This window comes from Myotis lucifugus, unplaced genomic scaffold, assembly GCF_000147115.1.
Source record: "Myotis lucifugus unplaced genomic scaffold, Myoluc2.0 scaffold_14, whole genome shotgun sequence".
NCBI lineage: Eukaryota > Metazoa > Chordata > Mammalia > Chiroptera > Vespertilionidae > Myotis > Myotis lucifugus.
The window spans coordinates 14,359,800-14,380,994 of record NW_005871062.1 but is presented as its reverse complement, the minus strand read 5'-3'; the positions used below and the strand labels follow the sequence as shown (position 1 = coordinate 14,380,994).

The 21,195-nt window shown below is 37.8% G+C and overlaps 1 protein-coding gene across 2 annotated transcripts; it reads right to left on the bottom strand.

The window, feature by feature from the left end:
* Positions 1–616: 616 nt before the first annotated feature.
* On the bottom strand, positions 617–19,824 carry GNB4 (G protein subunit beta 4). Of its 2 annotated transcripts, none has more exons than XM_014452337.2 (9): positions 19,727–19,824; positions 12,674–12,712; positions 9,003–9,109; positions 7,860–7,923; positions 6,433–6,490; positions 4,625–4,691; positions 4,320–4,521; positions 3,345–3,561; positions 617–2,172 (listed from the first exon to the last, which is right to left on the bottom strand). In XM_014452337.2, the coding sequence occupies exons 1-9, from the start codon at positions 19,781–19,783 to the stop codon at positions 2,066–2,068; spliced, it is 918 nt and encodes a 305-aa protein (XP_014307823.1). In that variant the 5' UTR covers positions 19,784–19,824; the 3' UTR covers positions 617–2,065. The 2 variants fall into 2 exon arrangements, with proteins under 2 accessions (XP_014307823.1, XP_006084958.1); XM_006084896.3 differs by having other exon boundaries at positions 1,981–2,172; positions 6,328–6,490.
* Between the last annotated feature and the right edge of the window lie 1,371 nt (positions 19,825–21,195).

Below are 21,195 nucleotides of genomic sequence, written 5' to 3'. Positions count from 1 at the left end.
GGTAACCATTTGGTCATGTGTAATTAGCCACAATCTTGGTAGGTTTCAGTTACCTGGTACATATTTAATTATGGGAATTGATTTTCAACTATCCACATAAACTGACAGTAAAATAAATCATTTTTATCCACTATAGTTTGTGTGCCTATCACTAAAGTTCCTAGAATAACTTTTAGAGGGGATACGCTCTCTACACAAGGCTATTTTGCACATGGCAGAAGTGCTGAAGATTTCGGAATGAATTCCTGAATTACATGGCAAACCCTCACCCCCTTTTGGAAATGCATATATTGCTTTAAAATACTCTTGCCTAATCTCAAAGAGCTGCTCTTTATGAAGTGATATAGTCCACAAGTAGTAATAGCAAAAAGTTCATAGAAATCTGTATATAAATGAATATACGTTCATGCCTGCCATCTACAAGTATGTTTTTTTGGCCCCATATCTTAATCCTCCTTTATTCATTTTATTCTCTTTTTAATATCAACTGATGTTAAAACTGACTTCATTATAGTTGGTGCACTTACTAGCACATTCACAATATAAAAAAGAGAACTGACATAAAAAATGGGAATATTTAGGATTCTGGGTGATCAAAAGTTAACAGAGACCTATCTCAACAGTAAGTGATAGTTTATTGATTTAACAAAACAGTACACTTCTATAATGTATCAGGATAACCCATGACTTCACCATCAAGCAAGACTAACAATCTTCCCATGTCAGTCATTTAGATTTATTTGTAGGAGAAAATCCAAGGGGGAGAGTATCTTTGTTTAAATCCAGGAGGGCTCATTCTAGTAATAGATGACATTTTATTATACCATTGACAAGGAGAGGAATGAATTGCTTAGTATTTTCCTCTGGCTCCTTTAAGTACTTACTCTTGGAATTTTCCTTTTGGCTTTAAAATGGAGCCACTTGGATCTAGCCATTCTTCAGAGCAGAGCCACGCCACTTAGAAACCAATATTTTGTGTGAAGGAAAAATGTTACAGAAGAGCAGAGCTTTAATGTTTCCTTTTTAAAATTTGACAGTTTACATCAATTCAGATTTCATATGTGTGAACATAAATTCATAAAGCCACCCTGTCACAACTATAACTACTCAGATCTAGTGACTGGTTAGATTTTACACTTTTCAAAACAATGCTGTCCTATTTCCATAGATGTAGATGCATACTGACAGAACACTAGGAAAAGTTCTTCAGGTGCAAGGACAATCCAAGTGTTCATCCATGTCCTGGAATAATGAGTATACAAACTCAGTTCTAGAATATGAGACCAACTATTTAGAGGATTACTCGTGTGGAGTGTTATTTGATCATAATCTGCTTTTTAAAATGCCAAGAATCATTTATATGAGATTATTGCTGTCTTCCTATTAATAAAGTTTCTTACATATGTCTAAAGTTTCAGAGTGAAATCTCTATCCCCTACCCTTCAGATTATCTTCCCCTCGAAGGACTGAAAATGAGCACTTATTTAAATTGATAGGAGGGCAAAGGATGCACCAAGAAACTAATGATACTCAAAAGGGCTCTCCTCAGGCACCTACCTGTCAGCATTCTTAATACAGTAAGCAACCAGGATCTCTTAGATAAAAAGGGGAGGTCAGAATTCAAGGAGACTCTTCAAACCTAAGGACAGACACATGGTATTACCTCCATCTATTACTGTGCCTGTTGCCTCCATTACAGAAATAAAAAATGTGACATTTCTGGTGTATACAAAGTTTAAAATAAAGTTCATAAATGAAAGCAATCAAACATGATAGGTTGCTATAATGTGTACATTTTGTTCTACACAAAACAATTAGTGAAAGTAAAACTTCAAGGTTAAATGAGCTCAATGCACTGGTCCTTTTGATCTCAGCAAGCACCTTTGCCTTTTTTTTTTTTTTATCCTTTTCTGTTTTGTAGTTTACTGAAAGCTTCCTTTTGTATGTAGTAATCTCAATAGAAAAATTTTCAACAGCAAGTATTAGAATTTCTTTTATCACAGCTATAGGCTGTAGCACTGATTTCTCCAGATACCAACAGAGAACAGCAAAATTGTATGCACTGTTAATTCCAGATTCTAAGAAAACTGTCCCAAGAGCCTGTTGCCACAGCCATGCCATCGTCAGTTACACCCAGACAGCTGACCCGGTTGTCATGACCAGCAAGAACACCTGAAAAACAAAGTCCAGTAAATAGCAATGGCAAGTTTTAAATTCAAGTATATGTTTAAAAATGTAGAAAACACACATTTTTGTTTTGTTATGGATGCTAATTGATTCAACCCAGGCAAAACACCTAATACTTCCAAAAAGTAATTGGCTTTGGGCAACAGAAAGATCCAAAATGCAAACTGTGAACTTTTCTACAATGCCTTAAGAGAGGTTGTAGAAAATTATCCCTGGGAATGTTCATGTTGTACTTTTACTCCCTCAGAAACCTCAAGAACTGTTTAGGAATGTAAAAGGGTCAGGACAAAAACCCACAAAGACAATAAGAGAATGAAAGCAGGCAGTGGCTACAAAGCTGGATGGTGGGGACTGTCTTAGTGAACCTTAAAATGCTCAGATCATAGCAAATGGTCTGGTAAGCCAAGAAACAAAATTACACTGCAGAACCTCCCAAAGGGTCAGGTCCTCGTGAGCCCTGGCATCTCCGGAACCAGGTGGCGGCAAAGATGGGGTAAACTAAGATGCTAGAAAGTGTTCAGGAATCGGGCTTCCCAGGCGTCCTGCACTGCAGAGCCAGGTGACTCCAGCGTGCACCAAGACATGAGGCTATAGAGCAGTGGTTCTCAACCTTCTGGCCCTTTAAATACAGTTCCTCATGTTGTGACCCAACCATAAAATTATTTTCGTTGCTACTTCATAACTGTAATGTTGCTACTGTTATGAATCGTAATGTAAATATCTGATATGCAGGATGGTCTTAGGCGACCCCTGTGAAAGGGTCGTTCGACCGCCAAAGGGGTCGTGACCCACAGGTTGAGAACCGCTGCTATAGAGACTTATTTGCTAGAGAGTAAAGAAGAGTCTCTTAATGAAGAAAACAGGCCCAGGTGAGATTGGTGAAACTGCTGAAAATGGGGAATGAAGAAAGTTGACTTGCTAATTGTTTTACCACCCAGCTTTCCTCCTGAAATCAGCCCTAAACTGGCAGCCAGTTTATCCATTCCAGGGAGAAAAGTGGAAAATCCATCTCAGAGAACATGGCCACAAGGACCATGAATAAGAAGAGCTGGGCTGCCATTCCCTAGATCCAGGTTATCCAGGAGCCTCCAACAACAGTCAGGAACCTTTCATGTTCCCTGACAAAACCCAAACGTAATGTGGACGTAGGTACTAACCTGCACGATCTCCTTTTAGTGTGTCCCACACGTTACAATTGAAGTCGTCATAACCAGCTAACAGGAGACGCCCACTTTTTGAGAAGGCGACGGAGGTGATCCCACAGATAATATTGTCATGAGAATACAATAATAACTCTTGGTCTGCACGAAGGTCAAAGAGACGGCAAGTGGCATCATCGGAGCCAGTGGCAAAGGCATAGCCATTTGGAAAAAACTAGAAAGAAAAGCAATAAACGTATTCCATGGACATGTACAAAAACCATGTGAGACAGTGTAATAAACAGGCTCTGGGGGAAAACAGACCTAGATTCAAATTCTAACCTGGCTTCTTACCGGTGAGTGCTGTTGGGCACTAAAGATTCTTCAACACTTTGGGCCTTAGTTTCAGTTTTAGAGTGTGGGTTAAAATGGAATGAAATAACATATGCCAAGTACACAGCCTACTGTTTAACACACAGCAAGTAATTCAGTAAATATTAGCTCTGGTCCTCCATATGTCTTATTAAAATATTTAAATATAAATATTGCTATTTACAGAATTTATATATGTGTACTCTTTTATTTTTTTAATCCTCACTTGAGGATGTGTTTTTACTGATTTTTAGAGAAAGGAAGGATAGGGAGCAAAACATTGATGTGAGAGCAGAACATCCGTCAGCTGCCTCCTGCACACTTCCTACCTGGGATCGAGCCCACAACCTGGGTATATGCCCTGACTAAGAATCAAACCCACAACCTCTTGGTACACAAGGTGCACCCAACCAACTGAGCCATACTGGCCAGGGCTGGGTTTTTTTTTTCTTATTTAAATCAAACCCCTACTATTTGGGAATTCAATGTCATAAGAGCCCATTATTTATAAGCATTTATAAATTGTAAGAATCCTTGAAGGCAATGTGTTATGAAAATCATGCTACAGAGTTCGTACTTCATATGCACAATAAATGTCCCTTAGAAATGCTATTCACTTACACTGACAGCATTAATATCTGACACATGTCCAGAGAAAGACTGTCTACACATTCCATCTCGAATATCCCATAACTTGGAAGAGGCATCACAAGCACCAGAAACAAAAGTCCTCATGTCAGGACTCAGAGAAAGACTCATCACATCTCCAGAATGCCCAGTGAATGTGGTGGTCTGCTGGGCAGTTTCAATGTCCCATAGGGCACTGCAATTAAAAATGAAAAAAATAATGACCATTATATCTTCTTACATTAGTTCCTACTATCACCCTCAACACCCAAATCAGTGTTCTTCTGAGATAAACTTACCAATTTGTATCTCCTGAACTTGTAACAATTTGGCTGTCATCTAAAAAACGGCAGCAGGACAAGTAGCCTAGAGCATAGAGAGTAACATATTTTAGGTTATCATTGATCAAATAACCCAATAAGCATATGAAATACTAATATACATACACAGTTAGAGAGAGAGGAACACTATTTGTTGTTCCACTTACTTATGCATTCATTGGTTGCTCCCTGCATGTGCCTTGACTGGTATCAAACCTGCAACCTTGGTGTATCAGGACAATACTCTAACCAACTGAGCTACCCAGCCAAGGACAAATACTAATATATTCTGTTAAATATATAATACCTGGGCAACAGTGTTTTTTAGTACATTCTACAGTTCAAATTTTAATTACTTCAAACTCTATATTATCTGAAACATCAACCAACTCTTTTAGGTATTTACTATGTCAATGACATCATGTTGGACACTCTCTAAAAGTTACAACCTGAGTAATACGAAGTCCCTCCCACCTACTACAATTACCTGAAAGACATACTCCTCTCGAATGTCTATAACAGTGGTTCCCAAACTTATTTGGCCTACCGCCCCCTTTCCAGAAAAAATATTACTCAGCCCCTGGAAATTAATTTTTTTTAAATTTTAATAGCAGTTACTCATCGCCCCCAAATGCACCTGTGGCCATCACCGCCCCCCCCCCTGGATCGCTGCAGGGCCACCGGGGGGCGGTAGCGCCCACTTTGGGAATCACTGGTCTATAATCTGTGGCAGATGGGATTAAGTACCTTGGAGAAAGATTAAAAGTATTGTGAGAAATTAGAACCACCACCCCAGTGAAGGCTTCATGAAAAAGGTAGCATTTGAATGTTCAGAATTCACCAGTATTACAAAATATGAAAATGGCAGGGAAATGCCATTGTAGAGATTTTGTAAAAAGCATGGTCAAATAGTATTGCAAGGAATTCAGAGAGGCAGAAACCCGATGAGTGGCCAAAAATCATAATAAACACTGCTAACCAAATGCGGTACCACTGAATTATGGTTTCATGTGCACTCTGGAGAATAAAGCAATGTGCTATCACAGTGAAAAACACTTTATAAATGTTATATAATAAAAACCTAATATGCTAAGTGTCCGGTCGGCTGTTCAACCAATCAAAGCGTAATATGCTAAAGATATGCTAAGGCCGCTCAACAGCTCGCTATGACATGCACTGACCACCAGGGGGGCAGATGCTCCAACCAATAGGATAGCTTACTGCTGAGGTCCAGCCGATCGGGACTGAGGGAGGCAGGCTGGACATGCCCTGAAGCCCTCACGCAGTCCCTCTCCGGCTGGCCAACCTCCTGCATCCCTCCCTGTCCCATTCATGCATCGGTGGGGTCCCTTAGCCTGGCCTGGCCTGTGCCCTCTCACAATCTGGGACCCCTCGGGGTATGTCGGAGAGCTGGTTTTGGCCCAATCCCACAGGCCAGGCTGTGAGATCCCACTGGTGCACGAATTCGTGCACCAGGGCTCTAGTCTTAATATATACTTTCAATTACATAATCAAGTATAGATGCCAAAACCTTGTGATGTTATATGGTTGCAGAGAATACAAAAAATATTTGCTTTATTTTTGTATTTTCATTATTGTGTAAATTTTTTGCAATAAATGTATCACCCTTACAAAAATAATACCTTTTTAAGAAAAACAGGACAATATTCAGTGGAGCTCACCTATGTGACCCGGTAACTCTCGGCTCACTCTCACATTTCCCTCTCTGGTCTTTAAGTTATATATAGAGCAGATGTTGTCCAGTCCTCCACAAGCCACATAATTACCAGAGGGGGCGTAAGCACAGGTCATCACCCAGGAGGACCTCAAAGGAATGGCATGCATCTGCAGAACAAATGAAATGTACAAAATCTATCACTAAGGAACAACAGTCATTTATCTTCCTGCCTATTTACGAAGAAGCAAATATTATGAAAAATTAAATGCATCTAAAAATTAAGGTAAAATAAAGAATGCAATGGCTTGGGAAAGAGAACATTGAAAAATAAAATACTAATGCACACTGAAATACCTATTTCTGAATTATAAATAATTCAATTTAACTGCTCTTTTCAGAAAGTATTCTTTTAAGAAAAGCAGGAACAAGGATATTTCAATGCAATATAACAACTTAAAATATTAAATGTAAAATGTTAAAGGTAAAAATTGTAATAAAATTCTTTGTTTTTGCAGTCCTGTGCAAAAGAGGAATTTCCTCCAATATAACATTGAGTAATATAAGTATCAGAGTCTATTAATATGGTTCTTCCATGAAGAGATGGTTCCTCTAATCATAGGCTCGAATTTAAACAATAGGAAAAGTTTCCACTACCTACTCATACCACTGTCTGGTGCCTTCTTACCCAACACCAATCATTTGCAGGTCAGGCAGTAAAATTTAAGGTATATGGGACTTCTAAGGCTAAGTGGTCCATACAGAGAATCAATACACTGCGTATGATTACTGTGCTCTCACTTAACTTAAAATAATATCTTCAATACACATTTTTGTTTTGTTTTAGGAAAATATAATTGAAAGACCCATGCTTAATGCCAATTAAAATAGAAGAACTGTTATAATGCAAATCTGTCTTGGCTACTTTTAAATTCTCAACAGGCTGAAGATACTGTTTACTTCACAAAACAATACTTTTTAAACTTTAATAACAGAGTACACAGAACCTAAAGGAATTTGACCTGTGAAAGTTCTCCTGAAGCTTTTCCACTACCACTCAGCACCTGTGTGTCAGGCATTCCTTCCAGTGGACACGTGAGGGGGACCTGCTGGCTTCCCCAGCAAGAGCTCTAAGCAAGTTGTCCGCTGTCTCTTCTGAGCAGCCCACACACACATCAATGCCTAGAGTGGACCAACGAAAAGCCTCCTCACCCACAGCTAGAAATAAAAATCTCAGGGTCATGGTCACACTGGGGAATTGGAATTTGTTTAGCAAATTATTTCTATGTAAAACTGATGCACACTCTTTTCTAATATTCAAATATGAAAGTCTAGTAAAACACATTGAAAAATATTCCTGCAGTTGTCCTTGGGCATGAAAATGGGGCTAAATATTAAAATAAAGCCTAAGCTTCAAGAGAGGATCTAGATTAAAATAAATAGAATTTATCTTAGAAGAAAATTACAGAATAAAGGAAAGAACTGATGAACATCAAATCAAATAATAGGTTACTTAAGAGAATGATTAAGAAATTCTACCTTATTTGTTGTATAGCTATCCCAAATAATTAATTTTCCATCCTGGGAAGCACTGACTAGTAGCCTAGAGGAACAAACAAAAATAATTTGACACTTAGAGGAAAAAAGTAGTTTAGATTAGTTATGCATGGAATTAATGTAGAACAGTTCAGAAAAATATATATATATAATTTCTTGAATTAAAAACTTGATACCAGAAAACAGCCCTCCAACTTTAAAACAAATGTATTCTGCATGCCAAAATTTTCATCATAACATAAAAATTTAGCAAAATTTAGACATTTTACTAAAAATGTCAGGTTATGATTCAACTTTTTCATGATGACATCATTCTGGATTCTTATTCAAGATTCTGGTAAGTATTAGCTGTCTGGTTTGTGTTTAGTGATATAAATTTAATGACAATGGAGTAGATGTAAGCCTAAAAACCCGTATTTCATTCAATCAAAAAGTATCAATTGAGATGTGAAGGTAGTGTTATGGGTACACACAGAAAATACTTCCTATCTTTGAGGCCTCCACTACCTGGTAGATAAGATATTTACACATATAAGAAATCAAGTAAGTGAAAACTGTCAGAGGAGTAGCAGAAAATAAATGCCAAACCAAAGCAAAAGATGGAAAAATAACTGCTATTTGAATTAACCAAGTAGTCTCAAAAAGAGAATGCATCTTGAAAAATGCAATGTGTAGAGCTAACAATACATATGTACTTCCATCCTTTGTGAATTTAGGTAATAATTACAGCAATATCCAGGAACTTGTACATAGCTATATTCAACAATATTTGTTTATTAACTGAAATTGCAAGGTTAATATACAATATAACTGCTTTTGGCATAGTAAACAAAAGTATTAACACCCCATGCAAAGAAAAGAAACCGTAAACAGTTTACCTGGATAATTTAATAATGGATATTTTTGAGAGATAAATTTATTTCCATAGTAAAGGTTTCTAAACTTTTAAAGTGTCACTGATTATTTTTAATGAAAGCAAAGTCTCCTATTGGATGCATTTTCTGCAAACATTTCATAAACATAGTTTGTTTACTAACTATAAAATTATTTGTTTTAAAGGAAATGCAAATGGAGATTCTTAATGAATATAATTCTGCGGGTAGTTTGGAGATAGCAGGTACAAACCTTGAGTCATAGCCCCAATGCATGGCATAGATTTTAGCGAGGTGCCCCCTCAGCGTACGTCTTGTTCGCATTTGTATCCGACCCACGGAATCCATATTTGATGTGATCTTTAGAAAGCAACATAAATGTTATTCTTTACCTTAGACATAGCTCAGAAAATAAAGTAAGAACAATTAATAGGCAATAAATCAGGTGTAAGAAGGAATAAAAAATGGCAGCGGAGAAGGAGGATGCTGAACAGACATGCTCCCAGGAACAAGCTGAATTACAACTGAAATACGGAAAGACTTTCTGAATAATCAATGGAAAACTCACAAGAGAGAACCCTGATACCCAAGGACCGAAGGTGGAGACCACACAGAGACTGGTAGGAGAGGCGGAGGCACGAAAGGGCTGGCCAGGCACCCACAGACAGCAACTGAAGCCCCAGAGAGAGAGCTCAGCTGTGTGTGGGGGGGTGCCACTGAGAATTCTGGGATCTAATCCCGAAGCTGGGCTCCCCAGCAGAGAGCACCAAACTGAGGAGGGTACCCACATAACATCTAGCTGTGAAAAGCAGTAGGGTGCTATCTGCCAGGGAGTGGCAGCTGAAAGTTCGGGCACCCCCTTAAAGGGCCAACACACTAAATTCCCTCTGAAGCCACCCACCTTGTGCTCCAGCAGAGGGAGGGTGAAGCAGACTGGAGCTGTGAGAGCAGGACTGGGGACTCGGGGAATAGAGCTAAGAAGGCAGACACCCCAAGATTCCTGGGCTGAGTCATTCCCTCATACAGCGGAGGACATCTTTCCCACATAGACATCTGCCTTGCCTGGGGGGAAGACAGTCGACACACCCAATTGGAAAACATCTGGCCCTGAGGCCACTTAAGAGATTAAAAGTAACAACCTCCAGGCAGAAGAAACTGCCCCACCTTGTTGAAAAAACTTTCACCACACCTGAGAATGACTGCCTGGGGGCAATTCAAGTCAGAATCCTATTAGTCTGTAGGCCAGCGGTTCTCAACCTATGGGTCGAGACCCCTTTGGGGGTCGAATGACCCTTTCACAGGGGTTGCCTAAGACCATCAGAAAACATATATAATTACATATTGTTTTTGTGATTAATCACTATGCTTTAATTATGTTCAGTTTGTAACAATGAAAATACATCCTGCATATCAGATATTTACATTACGATTCATAACAGTAGCAAAATTACAGTTATGAAGTAACAATGAAAATATTTTATGGTTGGGGGTCACCACAACATGAGGAACTGTATTAAAGGGTCGTGGCATTAGGAAGGTTGAGAACCACTTCTGTAGGCAGTGGCGGTCTCTGGAGGCTTTGAGTCTTTGCCTGATCCAATTAGTCAGAAACAGCCTTTACACTGTCCTGCACTAGAGATTGAGAGGTGTAGAGGATCTACCTAAAACATAGTCACAAACCCAAACAGTCAAGCAAAATGAGGAAACAAAGAAACAACCCCCAAATGAAAGAACTAGTGAATTCTCCAGAAGAGATAAATGAAGCAGAGATAAGAAATTTATCTGAAACAGAGTTCAGAGTAATGATGTTAAGAATGCTCAACAGTATGAAAAAAGATATAGCCAACTATGAAAAAAGAATAGTCTGAGATAAAGAATGACATAACACAAATAAAGAACACATTGGAAGGAATAACAACAGGTTAGGGGAAGCTGAGGATCAAATCAGTGAATTTGAAGACAGAGTTGAAAATATCACTCAATTAGAGAACCAAAAAGAAAAAAACAATTAAAAAACAGGAGGACAGCTTAAGGGAGCTGTGGGACAATGTGAAATGTAACAATATTAGAATAGCTGCCAGAAGAGGCAGAAAAAGAGAAAGGAATAGAGAAGGTGTTTGAAGAAATAATGGTAGAAAACTTCCCTAACCTGGTAAAGGAAAAAGTCACACAAGTTCAGGAGGCACAGAGAACCCCAAACAAGAAGAATCCAAACAGACCCATGCCCAGACACATCATAATTAAAATGCCAAAAATTAAAGACAAAGAGAGAATCTTAAAGGCAGCAAGAGAAAAGTAAACTGTTACCTTCAAAGGAGTTCTCATAAGGCTGACACCTGATTTCTCATTAGAAACTCTACAGGCCAGAAGGGAATGGCATGACGTACTCAAGGTAATGGAAAGCAAGGATCTGAGACCAAGATTACTATATCCAGCAAGGCTATCATTCAAAATGGATGGTCAATAAAGAGCTTCTCAGACAAAAAAATGGTTAAAGGAGTTCATCACCACCAAAGCCAGCATTACAAGAAATGCTAAAGGGATTGTTGTAAGGGATTGCTGAGAAGAAGAAACAGAGAGAGAAACCTAGCCGTACAGAATTAAAATGGCTATAAATAAGTACCTCTCAATAATAACCCTAAATGTAAATGGATTAAATGCTCCAATCAAAAGGTGAAGGATAGCTGAATGGATACAAAACATGCCCCAACTATATGCTGACTACAAGAGACCCACCCCAAAACAAAAGACACACACAGGATGAAAGTGAAGGGATGGAAAAAAATTTTCCATGCAAATGGAAAAGGAAAAAAAAAAGCTGGAGTAGCAATACTCACATCCAACAAAATAGACTTTAAAGCATCATGTAAGCAAAATAACCCAGTCAGCGAAAGATAAATATCATATGATCTCACTCATTTGTGGAATATAATGAACAACATAAACTGATGAACAAAAATAGAGCCAGAGGGGAAAAATATACTAGAATATAATAGAAGTAATCCTGTTATTTGCAGATTTTTAATATTTCCTACAACTTTTGTGATATCATACTATGTTAGTAGAGTTTTGGTAATTTTATTATACTTAAAATCCTTTTATTCTTGAAATATTAATGTTTATTGCATGTAATGTTATTATGTAAGACAGTTTTTCTTGAACTGGTGTTTACTGCATGTAACTTCATATTTAAAATCGTTTTTCTTGAAATATTAAGGGTTATTGCATGTAACATTATATTTAAAATCGTTTTTCTTGAAATAAAAAACTAAAAAAAAAGAAATCAGGCATAAAACCAATTTAGAGCAACTGAAGGTAATTCAATATAAATAATTCCACAGAGTAATTATAGGATCGATATGTAGTTCAAGAAAAAGTATAACTGATTTAAAATTATGTTACATGCATAACTTCCAGGAATAATATCTTCTGTAGACTATTAACTGAAAAGAATAGACATACCTCCCAAGTTTAGGGGGAAAAAACAGCCCAAATAAAAATCTAATGGTAGATGATCAAAGAGTAAAACATTTATAATTTTAACTGCCTGTAAGAAAGCCAGTTTTGTTTGTAAAGCACATAAAACATTTCTTAATGAAAATTATTAATGTTAATTAACCTAATAAAAAAGCTTAATCAGAGTATATCTAAAAGAATCAAGAAGCTCCCTAAAAAGAAACAAAAGGATCTACATATTTTATAGTATTTATTTTCCAAGGCCTTCTATTTTAACAAGTGTGCTTTTAAAAGCACTTGTACAGCATCTGACAAATTACGAAGTGTTTTTAGAGATCGCATTTTTTCAATGAAATACTAACAGAAAAGAATCTGAATGTCATTTGCCTTGGTGCAAAGCTGTTTCATGTGAATCACTAAAGTAAACAGGCTGGGGGCTTGGAGCTGGGGCGGGGACGACGACTTTACCTGAACAAGTGTTGTATCATTGCATGCTTTCCTGGCATCCTGAAGAAAAGAAAGAGGATAATAAAACATTTAGACATGGAAATCACTAGGTATAACTCAATATTTTCATTGCAAATGTAGATTTGCAAATGTGTTTTCACTGTACCACATAATCTTTATTCAAAACAACTTTTATTGAGATAAAATTCACATAACCCAAAGTTAACCATTTAAGTCATCTTGAAGGTGTATAATCGAGTGATTAGTATATTCACCATGACCACTACCCAATTCCAGAACATTTCCATCACTCCAAACAAAGAAACCCTCTTTCCTCATCCCTTGGTAATCACTAATTTACTTTTCTACCTCTATGGATTTGCCTATTCTGGACATTTTATAAAAATGGAACCATACATGCCCTTGACCGGAATCGAACCTGGGACCTTTCAGTCCGCAGGTCGACGCTCTATCCACTGAGCCAAATAGGTTTCGGCACTACATTTCTTTTTATGCCCAAGTCATAGTCCATTATATGGATACATCACATTTGTTCATCCATTAATTAATTGATGGACATTTAAGTTATTTCCATTTTCTGGCTTTTATGCATAATAATGCATTGAACATTCATGTACAAGTTTTTGTTAACTTGAGAAAATGTCAAATTGTTCATCATAGCAGCTGCACCATTTTATAGTCCCAACAGGAATGTATGAAGGCTCCAATGTCCTCACATCCTCACCAGCACTGTTGCTGTCTTCTTTTTTTAATTTGCATTGTTACAGCCATCTTAGTGGAGGTGAAGTTGTATCTAGTGGTTTTGATTTCACCAATGATTAGTGATATTGAGCATCTTTTCATGTGGAGAATCTTTACATGTGCATACCTGCCATTTGTGTGTCTTCTTTGGAGAACTGTTTATTCAAACCCTTTGTCCATTTTCAATACAGGTAGGGTTTACTGTTGAGTTGTAGGTGTTCTCGTGTTCTGAGTGTGAGGCCCTGATCAGGTGTATGATTTACACACTTGCTCACATCCTGTAGGCTGACTTTCCATTTTCTTGATAGTGTCCTCTGACATACAAGTTTTTAACGTTTCATGAAGTCTATTTTTTCTTTAGTTGCTTGTGCTTTTAGTGGCATATTAAACTGTTACCTAATCTAAGGTCACCAAGATTAACAACTATGTTTAACTTCTAAGAATTTTACACTTTCAGCTGTTATATTTGGGTACCATTTGAGTTCATTTTTATACACAGTATGATGTAGGAGTCCGAATTCATTCTTTTGTGTGTGGATATCCTGTTGTACCAGCATCATTTTTAAAAGGAATTATTCTTTCCCTATTGAATGGTCTTGTTACCCTTGTTGAAAAATCATATATCTGTGGCAAATTGACTTACTTATGGACTCCCTATTGTATTTCATTGTGCAAATATATATTGGGTTTATAACTAAGAAATTTTTAATTGTATTCCCTGAGTAAAAATGAACTAGGTTGATTTAATGAGGCCACAGTATCCACGGTTATATTTGTTACTAAGCTGCAGCAAAAGCAAGAGATCTGAGTTCCCCTTCTGTTTGTTCTGGCATCTAGAAGTCGAGGTGATAGGAATGATATTTATAGTATAACCCGGTCATTTCAGAAATGTTTTTAAAACTACACAGCACTTCTATGGAAATGCTTTCCAATACACTGGATACAGATGCTATTAGAAATAAAATATTTTAGCCAAAACCAGTTTGGCTCAGTGGATAGAGCGTCGGCCTGCGGACTGAGGGGTCCCAGGTTCGATTCCGGTCAAGGGCATGTACCTGGGTTGCGGGCACATCCCCAGTAGGAGATGTGCAGGAGGCGGCTGATCGATGTTTCTCTCTCATCGATGTTTCTAACTCTCTATCCCTCTCCCTTCCTCTCTGTAAAAAATCAATAAAATATATATTAAAAAAAAAAGAAATAAAATATTTTAGATCCAATATGAGAAAAAGACATGACATTTCAGGAAAAACAACTGTGGCTATTTATATAATAGCCACAGTTTATACTAAGTTGCACATCTATATATTTATATTAATAGCATTAATTAATAGCATGTAAGCTGGTGTTTATGCTTAAGCATTTTAGGGTAGACTTTCAGAGATCTTAAACTTTTACGCAAACTGAAGGGAATTATCAAAAGGAAGATAATGAAACAGAAATCAATATAACAGAATAAGGAAAGGAAAGAACATATATAATAAGCAAAAAATATTTTAAACCAAGTTTAATAATAAATTTAGAGGATTCATATAACATGGGAAAATCAGAAGTGCAATTAATTCTTCCTACTGGACTTGAAACAATTTCCCCCCTCAAGTATTAGGGTAATATCCTTGTCAACTTTGTTTTTCCCTACTATGCTTAGCGTGCTCGTGTACAGAGGAAGCACACAATATTTGTTGAATAAATGTACCAGATGGACGTGTTCCACAGCGAAGGAGAAAAAGGCCTGCCTCTACTTGCAGCAAAGACTAGATGGACTGCATAATCTTTCTGGCTGCCCTTTCAACCTATTTATAAACACTTAGAATATCTCTATGTCAGGGTGTTATAAGTAGTTGTACAAACATATGATTTGATTCTCTCATTCTTAGTCAAATTGTGGGTTAAGAAACCTCATTTGGCAAGGAATGATTTAGCCCACTTTCCTGCAATGAAAAGAATTTCCAGAAATGACAGTGATGGCCTGAACTATGTTCCAAAAATGGTGGACTTGAAGACTAAATTCTAAAAAAAGGGCTCTCTGATTTTAAGCTTTATGAAATGAACTATATCATTTAGGTCATCTTCTTAATTCAGTCATTCAATTAAAAATCAGTTGCCACCCTGGCAGGTTTACTCAGTGGTTAGAGTGTTGGTCTACAGACCAAAAGGTCATGGGTTCATTCCCAGTCAAGGGCACAAACCTGGGTTGCAGGTTTGATCCCCAGCCCTGGTCAGGGCTCGTGTAGGAAGCAACCAATTGATGTGTCTCTCTCACACTGATGTCTCTCTCTCTCTCTCCCTCCCTCCCTCCAGCCCTTCCACTCATAAAAGCAGTGAGGATTAAATAAAATAAAATAAATCTGTTGCCCTGGCCAGTGTTTCCCAGTGGTTAGAGTGTTGGCCCAAGCACCCAAGGGTCATGAGTTCGATTCCCAGTCAAGGGAATGTACCTGAGTTGCAGGTTTGATCCCCAGTCCTGGTTGGGATGCGTGCAGGGGGCAACCAATCAATGTATCTCTCTCACATCTATGTTTTTCTCTCTCGCACTGAGATTCAGTTTCCTCAACTACAAAATGAAGTAACACCATCTACCTCACAGGGTTGCTATGAGGATTAAATGAGATGGGCAAGTAGCCATGTGCTTGGCCAGTCATTCCAGACAAGAATAGCATAAAAAAAATTACAAGTCAATATCCCTGGATGAACAGAGATGCAAAAAAATCTCAACAAAATATTAGCAAATGGAATTCAACAATACATTAAAAGGATCATACAGCATGATCAAGTGGGATTTATTCCAGGGATGCAAGTAGGGTTCAATATCTAAAAATCAATCAATGTGATACACCACATTAACAAAATGAAAAATAAAAATCATATGATCGCCCTGGCTGGTTTGGCTCAGTGGATAGAGCGTCGGCCTGCGGACTGAAGGGTCCCGGGTTCGATTCCAGTCAAGGGCATGTACCTTGGTTGCGGGCACATCCCCAGTGGGGAGTGTGCAGGAGGCAGCTGATCAATGTTTCTCTCTTATCGATGTTTCTAACTCTCTATCCCTCTCCCTTCCTCTCTGTAAAAAATCAATAAAATATATATTTTTAAAAAACCATATGACCATCTCAATAGACGCAAAAAAAGCATTTGACAAAACCCAACATCCATATATAATAAAAAAATCTCTCAACAAAGTGGGCATAGAGGGAACATAGCTCAAAATAATAAAGGCTATATATGACAAGCCCACAGTTAACATCATTCACTGGTGAAAAGCTGAAAGCTTTTCCTCTAAGATCAGAAACTAGACCAGGATGTCCACTCTCTCATCACTTTTATTCAACATAGCACTGGAAGTCCTTGCAAAAGCAATTAGGCAAGAAAAAGAAATGAAAAGCCTGGCCAGCATGGCTCATTGGTTGAGTGTCAACCTATGAACCAGGAGGTCACGATTTGATTCCCCATCACGGCACATGCCTGGGTTGCAGGCTTGATCCCTGGTTGGGGCCCGCAACCGACCAATTATTCTCTTTTATCATTGATGTTTCTATCTCTCTTTCCCTCTCCCTTCCCTCTCTGAAATCAATGAGGGGGTGGGGGGAGGGAGGAAGTAAAAATATCACTACTGTATTTGGTAGATGACACAGTATGATATATAGAAAAATCCTAAAAACTCACAAAAAAAAACCTGTTAGGAGAACTAATAAATGGATTCAATAAAGTTGCAGAATACAAAATCAATATACAGAAATCTGTTGTGTATCTGTATACTAATAAAGAACTATCAAAAAGAGAAATTAAGAAAACAATCCCATTTACAATTGCATCAAAAAATTAAAAGGCTAGGAATCAATTTAAACAAGGAGGTAAAAGATAAAACACTAAAAACTATAAAACATTGATAAGTGAAGATGCAAATAAATGAAAAGATATTTTATGCTCATGGATTGGAATACTTAGTATTATTTAAATGTCCATACTACCCAAAGCAATCTACAGATTCAATGTAATCACTATCAAAGCCCATGGCATTTTTCAAGGAAATAGAATAAATCCTAAAATTTGTATGGAACCACAAAAGACACCCAAATAACCAAAGAAATCTTGAGAAACAAAAACAAAGCTGAAGACATCAGCTGCTCCCTCATTTTAAACTATATTCCAGAGCTACAGTAATCAAAACAGTATGGTATTGGCATAAAAACAAGCACACATATCAATGGAACAGAAGACAGCCCACAAATAAACCCAAGACAACTCAACAACAAATCTGATTTAAAAAAAGAGTAGAGAATCTGAATAGACATTTTCCAAATAAAATGTAATAAAGAACATGAAAATGTGTTCAACATCACTAATAATCAGGATAATGCAAATCAAAACCACAATGCAATATATCACCTTACATGTTAGAATGGCTATTATCAAAAAAAAAGAATAAATAACAAGTATTGGTGAGGATGTAGAGAAAGGGGAATCCTGATGCACTGTTGTTGGGGTGTACTAAGGAACTGGTGTAGCCTCTTTGGAAAACAGAATGCAGGTTCCTCAAAAAATTTAAAATAAAACTCATATGACTCAGCAATTCTACTTCTGAAGAATTGTATTTGTCTGAAAAAAATGAAAATACTAACTCAAAAAGATACAGACGTCCCATGTTCTATAAATAATTGCAGCATTATTTACAACAGCCCAAAATGGAAACAGCCTAAGTGTCCATTGACAGATGAATGGATAAAGTAAAGGTGATACATCTATATAATGGAATATTACTCAGACATAAAAATGAAAGAAATCTTGCCATTTGCAACAACATGGATGGACCTTGAGGGCATTATGCTAAGTGAAAAAGTCAGAGAGATAAATACCTTATGATCTCGCTTATTTGTAAAATCTCCAAAAAGAAAAGAAAGAAACTCATAAATACAGAGAAATTTTCTAAAAATAAGATGGGCATGTGACCATGTGCTTGGCTAATCAGTAGATCTTGCTCAGCACATGGAGCAAGTCACAAAAAGTAGAGAGAGAGGGAATCCTTTCTGGTGGTGGCAACAACATCTAACTCAGAGATTAGCCCATGGAGCCTTCCCTGATCATTCCAGGCAAAATAAATCCCTCTTTGTTTTGTCAGCTTTGTTCAGACACCTAAGGTATCAACTCCAAGTTCTTACTCACATCTAGATCTTTAACTTCTTTGCATTCCCGGCAATAAGACTGGTTATGATTTCAATCCACTGGTTATTTCAATCAACATTTCCCCAGTGAGTGTTGTTGGCCCAGTCCTTGTTCTCCCTGCTCCTTTCCCTCCTTTCTTGTAATATCTTTGTAGAGAGCCTGTGCTTGTTCCTTTTTTTTTTACTCTTCACTTTTAAATGAGATGAGTTCTTCCAAAATACCTATTGCAAAAGCTCATATTGCAGAGGGCCACAGCGGTAGTCCAAGTTATTAGAGATTCTCCCTGCTTCATGCCAAAGGTCTCCATTTAGATTTGTAAGTTGTTTCAGCCCTTACTTTTTCCCTGTGAAAAGAAGTAAGCAGCGCCAGGCTACCCACAAGTCTCTTTCCTCCACTCTGTCAACGAGAGGCTTCCTAAAAGATGGCAAGTCTGTACCCTTTCATTTTTTTTCTCTGCCTATCTTGATATTCCTCAGTCCAGAGAAGCATCTGTTCCCATTGCTCCAAAAAAGGATGATTGGAGTTGTCCCTGAGGGAGTGCCACCTACTCTGTATGAGATTCACAGCTGCAGAAACCCCTCTCAGAGCCTTCCCCCCAAAGCATTGCTATATTTGACAACTTTCCCCAACCTATTATGAAGTTCCAAGTGTCTTTCAATTGTGTTAAAGATGGAGCTTGTATTTGTTTCTTATGGTCTTTACTGTTTTGAGTTGATTTGCAAGAGTAAAAGATGACACGTCTTTCTTATGCCACTAATACCTTTTAATGTTTTTTGCAATGTAATGTTTTACAGATGAATAATTTTTAGTATATTACAATGTGATAATCTGCCTTGTCGTATTGCACCAAGAAATCAAACTATGATTCCAGGTGTGTGACTAAGAAGAGAATTATGCTTGTCTTTCAGGAGGGATCACATATATGATATTCACTTCTTTGGGACACAGAGGCCATTAGTCCAACATATGTATTTGTTAGGAATGATCTTTGGAGAGTTCTTTAGATACATGATAAAAACAAATTGACCATTTCTAGTCTCATAAATTATTTAACATCTGTAGACTGATGACCTAATGAACAAATCTAGTTCATTCATTACTGGTATGAGATAAAAATGTTAAAAATGTTTTTGAGAAAATGAAAAGGATTGCTCTTACCTGGATCTGATTCCGTAGTTGTTCGGCTTCCTGCCTCAACTGTTCCAGTTCACTCATTTTTGGAAAATTTTTACTTCAAAATTAACAACACAAAACAACTATAAAAAATAGAGAGAGACGAATTCAGTTCTCCATTTACAGGTTAATCTACTTTAAAAATATTGACATATACTTTCTTTTTTGTTCCTTCTGAAACGCCAATGAGATAGTCAATTATTACTAGAATGTAAAATTGCTAAGTACATATAGATCGAGATTATTTATAAAGGGTATTATGGTGGAATGTTACTAGAGGATGGAAGCGAAATCTTGAGTTGTAGTTTTCAAGACTAAACTAGAGAGAATTAGTACTAGAATGGAGTCTTGTGAGAAACACTTCACAACAGGGCACACACAGACATACCCACTTAAACGTCTAATAAACACCTCAAACTTACTACTTCAAAACTAACCCCACCCTACCCCAAGTCTTCCCTATCTCAGTAAACGGTAATCCCATCCTTCCAATTGTTTAAGCCAAAGACATGGGAGTCATCCTTAACTTCTGTTCCCTTCGCACCCTACACGTAAACCATCAGCAAAGCATGCCAAACAGTCCTTCAAAAAAGTATCCAGGATTTGACCAACCCTGGTTATGTCCACTTTGAGCACCTTGGTCCAAGCCATCATCATCTCTCACCGGGTCTCCTTTCTACTGCTTTCAACCATGCTCCAATCTATATTCTAAATATAGCAATTAGTGATCCTTTCAAAGCACAAGTCTCTCTTCCGCTTTAAATCCTCCCGCAGTTTTACGCTCCACTCGGAGAGACTTACTCTTTATTTTGAATTAGAGTCCTACTCAACTCTTACACACCCCCCTCTGACCTCATCTGTCCCTCTCTCACTCTGATCCAGCCACTCAGAAGCTTTCTTCATGTTTCCTGGAACACACCAAGTAGCTCTGGCCTCCGTGTCCTTACTCTTGCTCTTCCCTCTGCCTGAAATGCTCTTACACTCCCCCCTCCCCCCACCCCAGGTCCTTTACTTCTGCTTCGATGCTACCTCTAGGGGGACCTTCCCTGATAGCACTTATGCACCCACCTAGCCCCCTCACTCTCTCTCAATCAGGTCACCAAAGACTCAACACCATTTAGCATGTATCTGCTTATTTGTTGTCTATTTCCTTCCTGCGGAATATAAGCTCCTTAATGCAGGGACTTTGTCTGCTTTGTTCTTGGCTCTATTGCTAATACTGAAGACACTTTCTTCTTCAGTAAATAAGCTAACCTGAAATCGCTTAAGAAATAAAGGGGACTTTGTTCTAAAGATTTAGGATGAATCACAGAACCGAAAGGCAGGACTCTTACCACCTCAGGAGGAGACCAGAGGCTAAAAACTGGTAGCATTCGTTTTCTAACTGTCCTGCTTTTCTCTTTAGATCTTTGTTTTTCCTCTTTCTACAAAATAACTTCCTCTGCTTCTCTGAG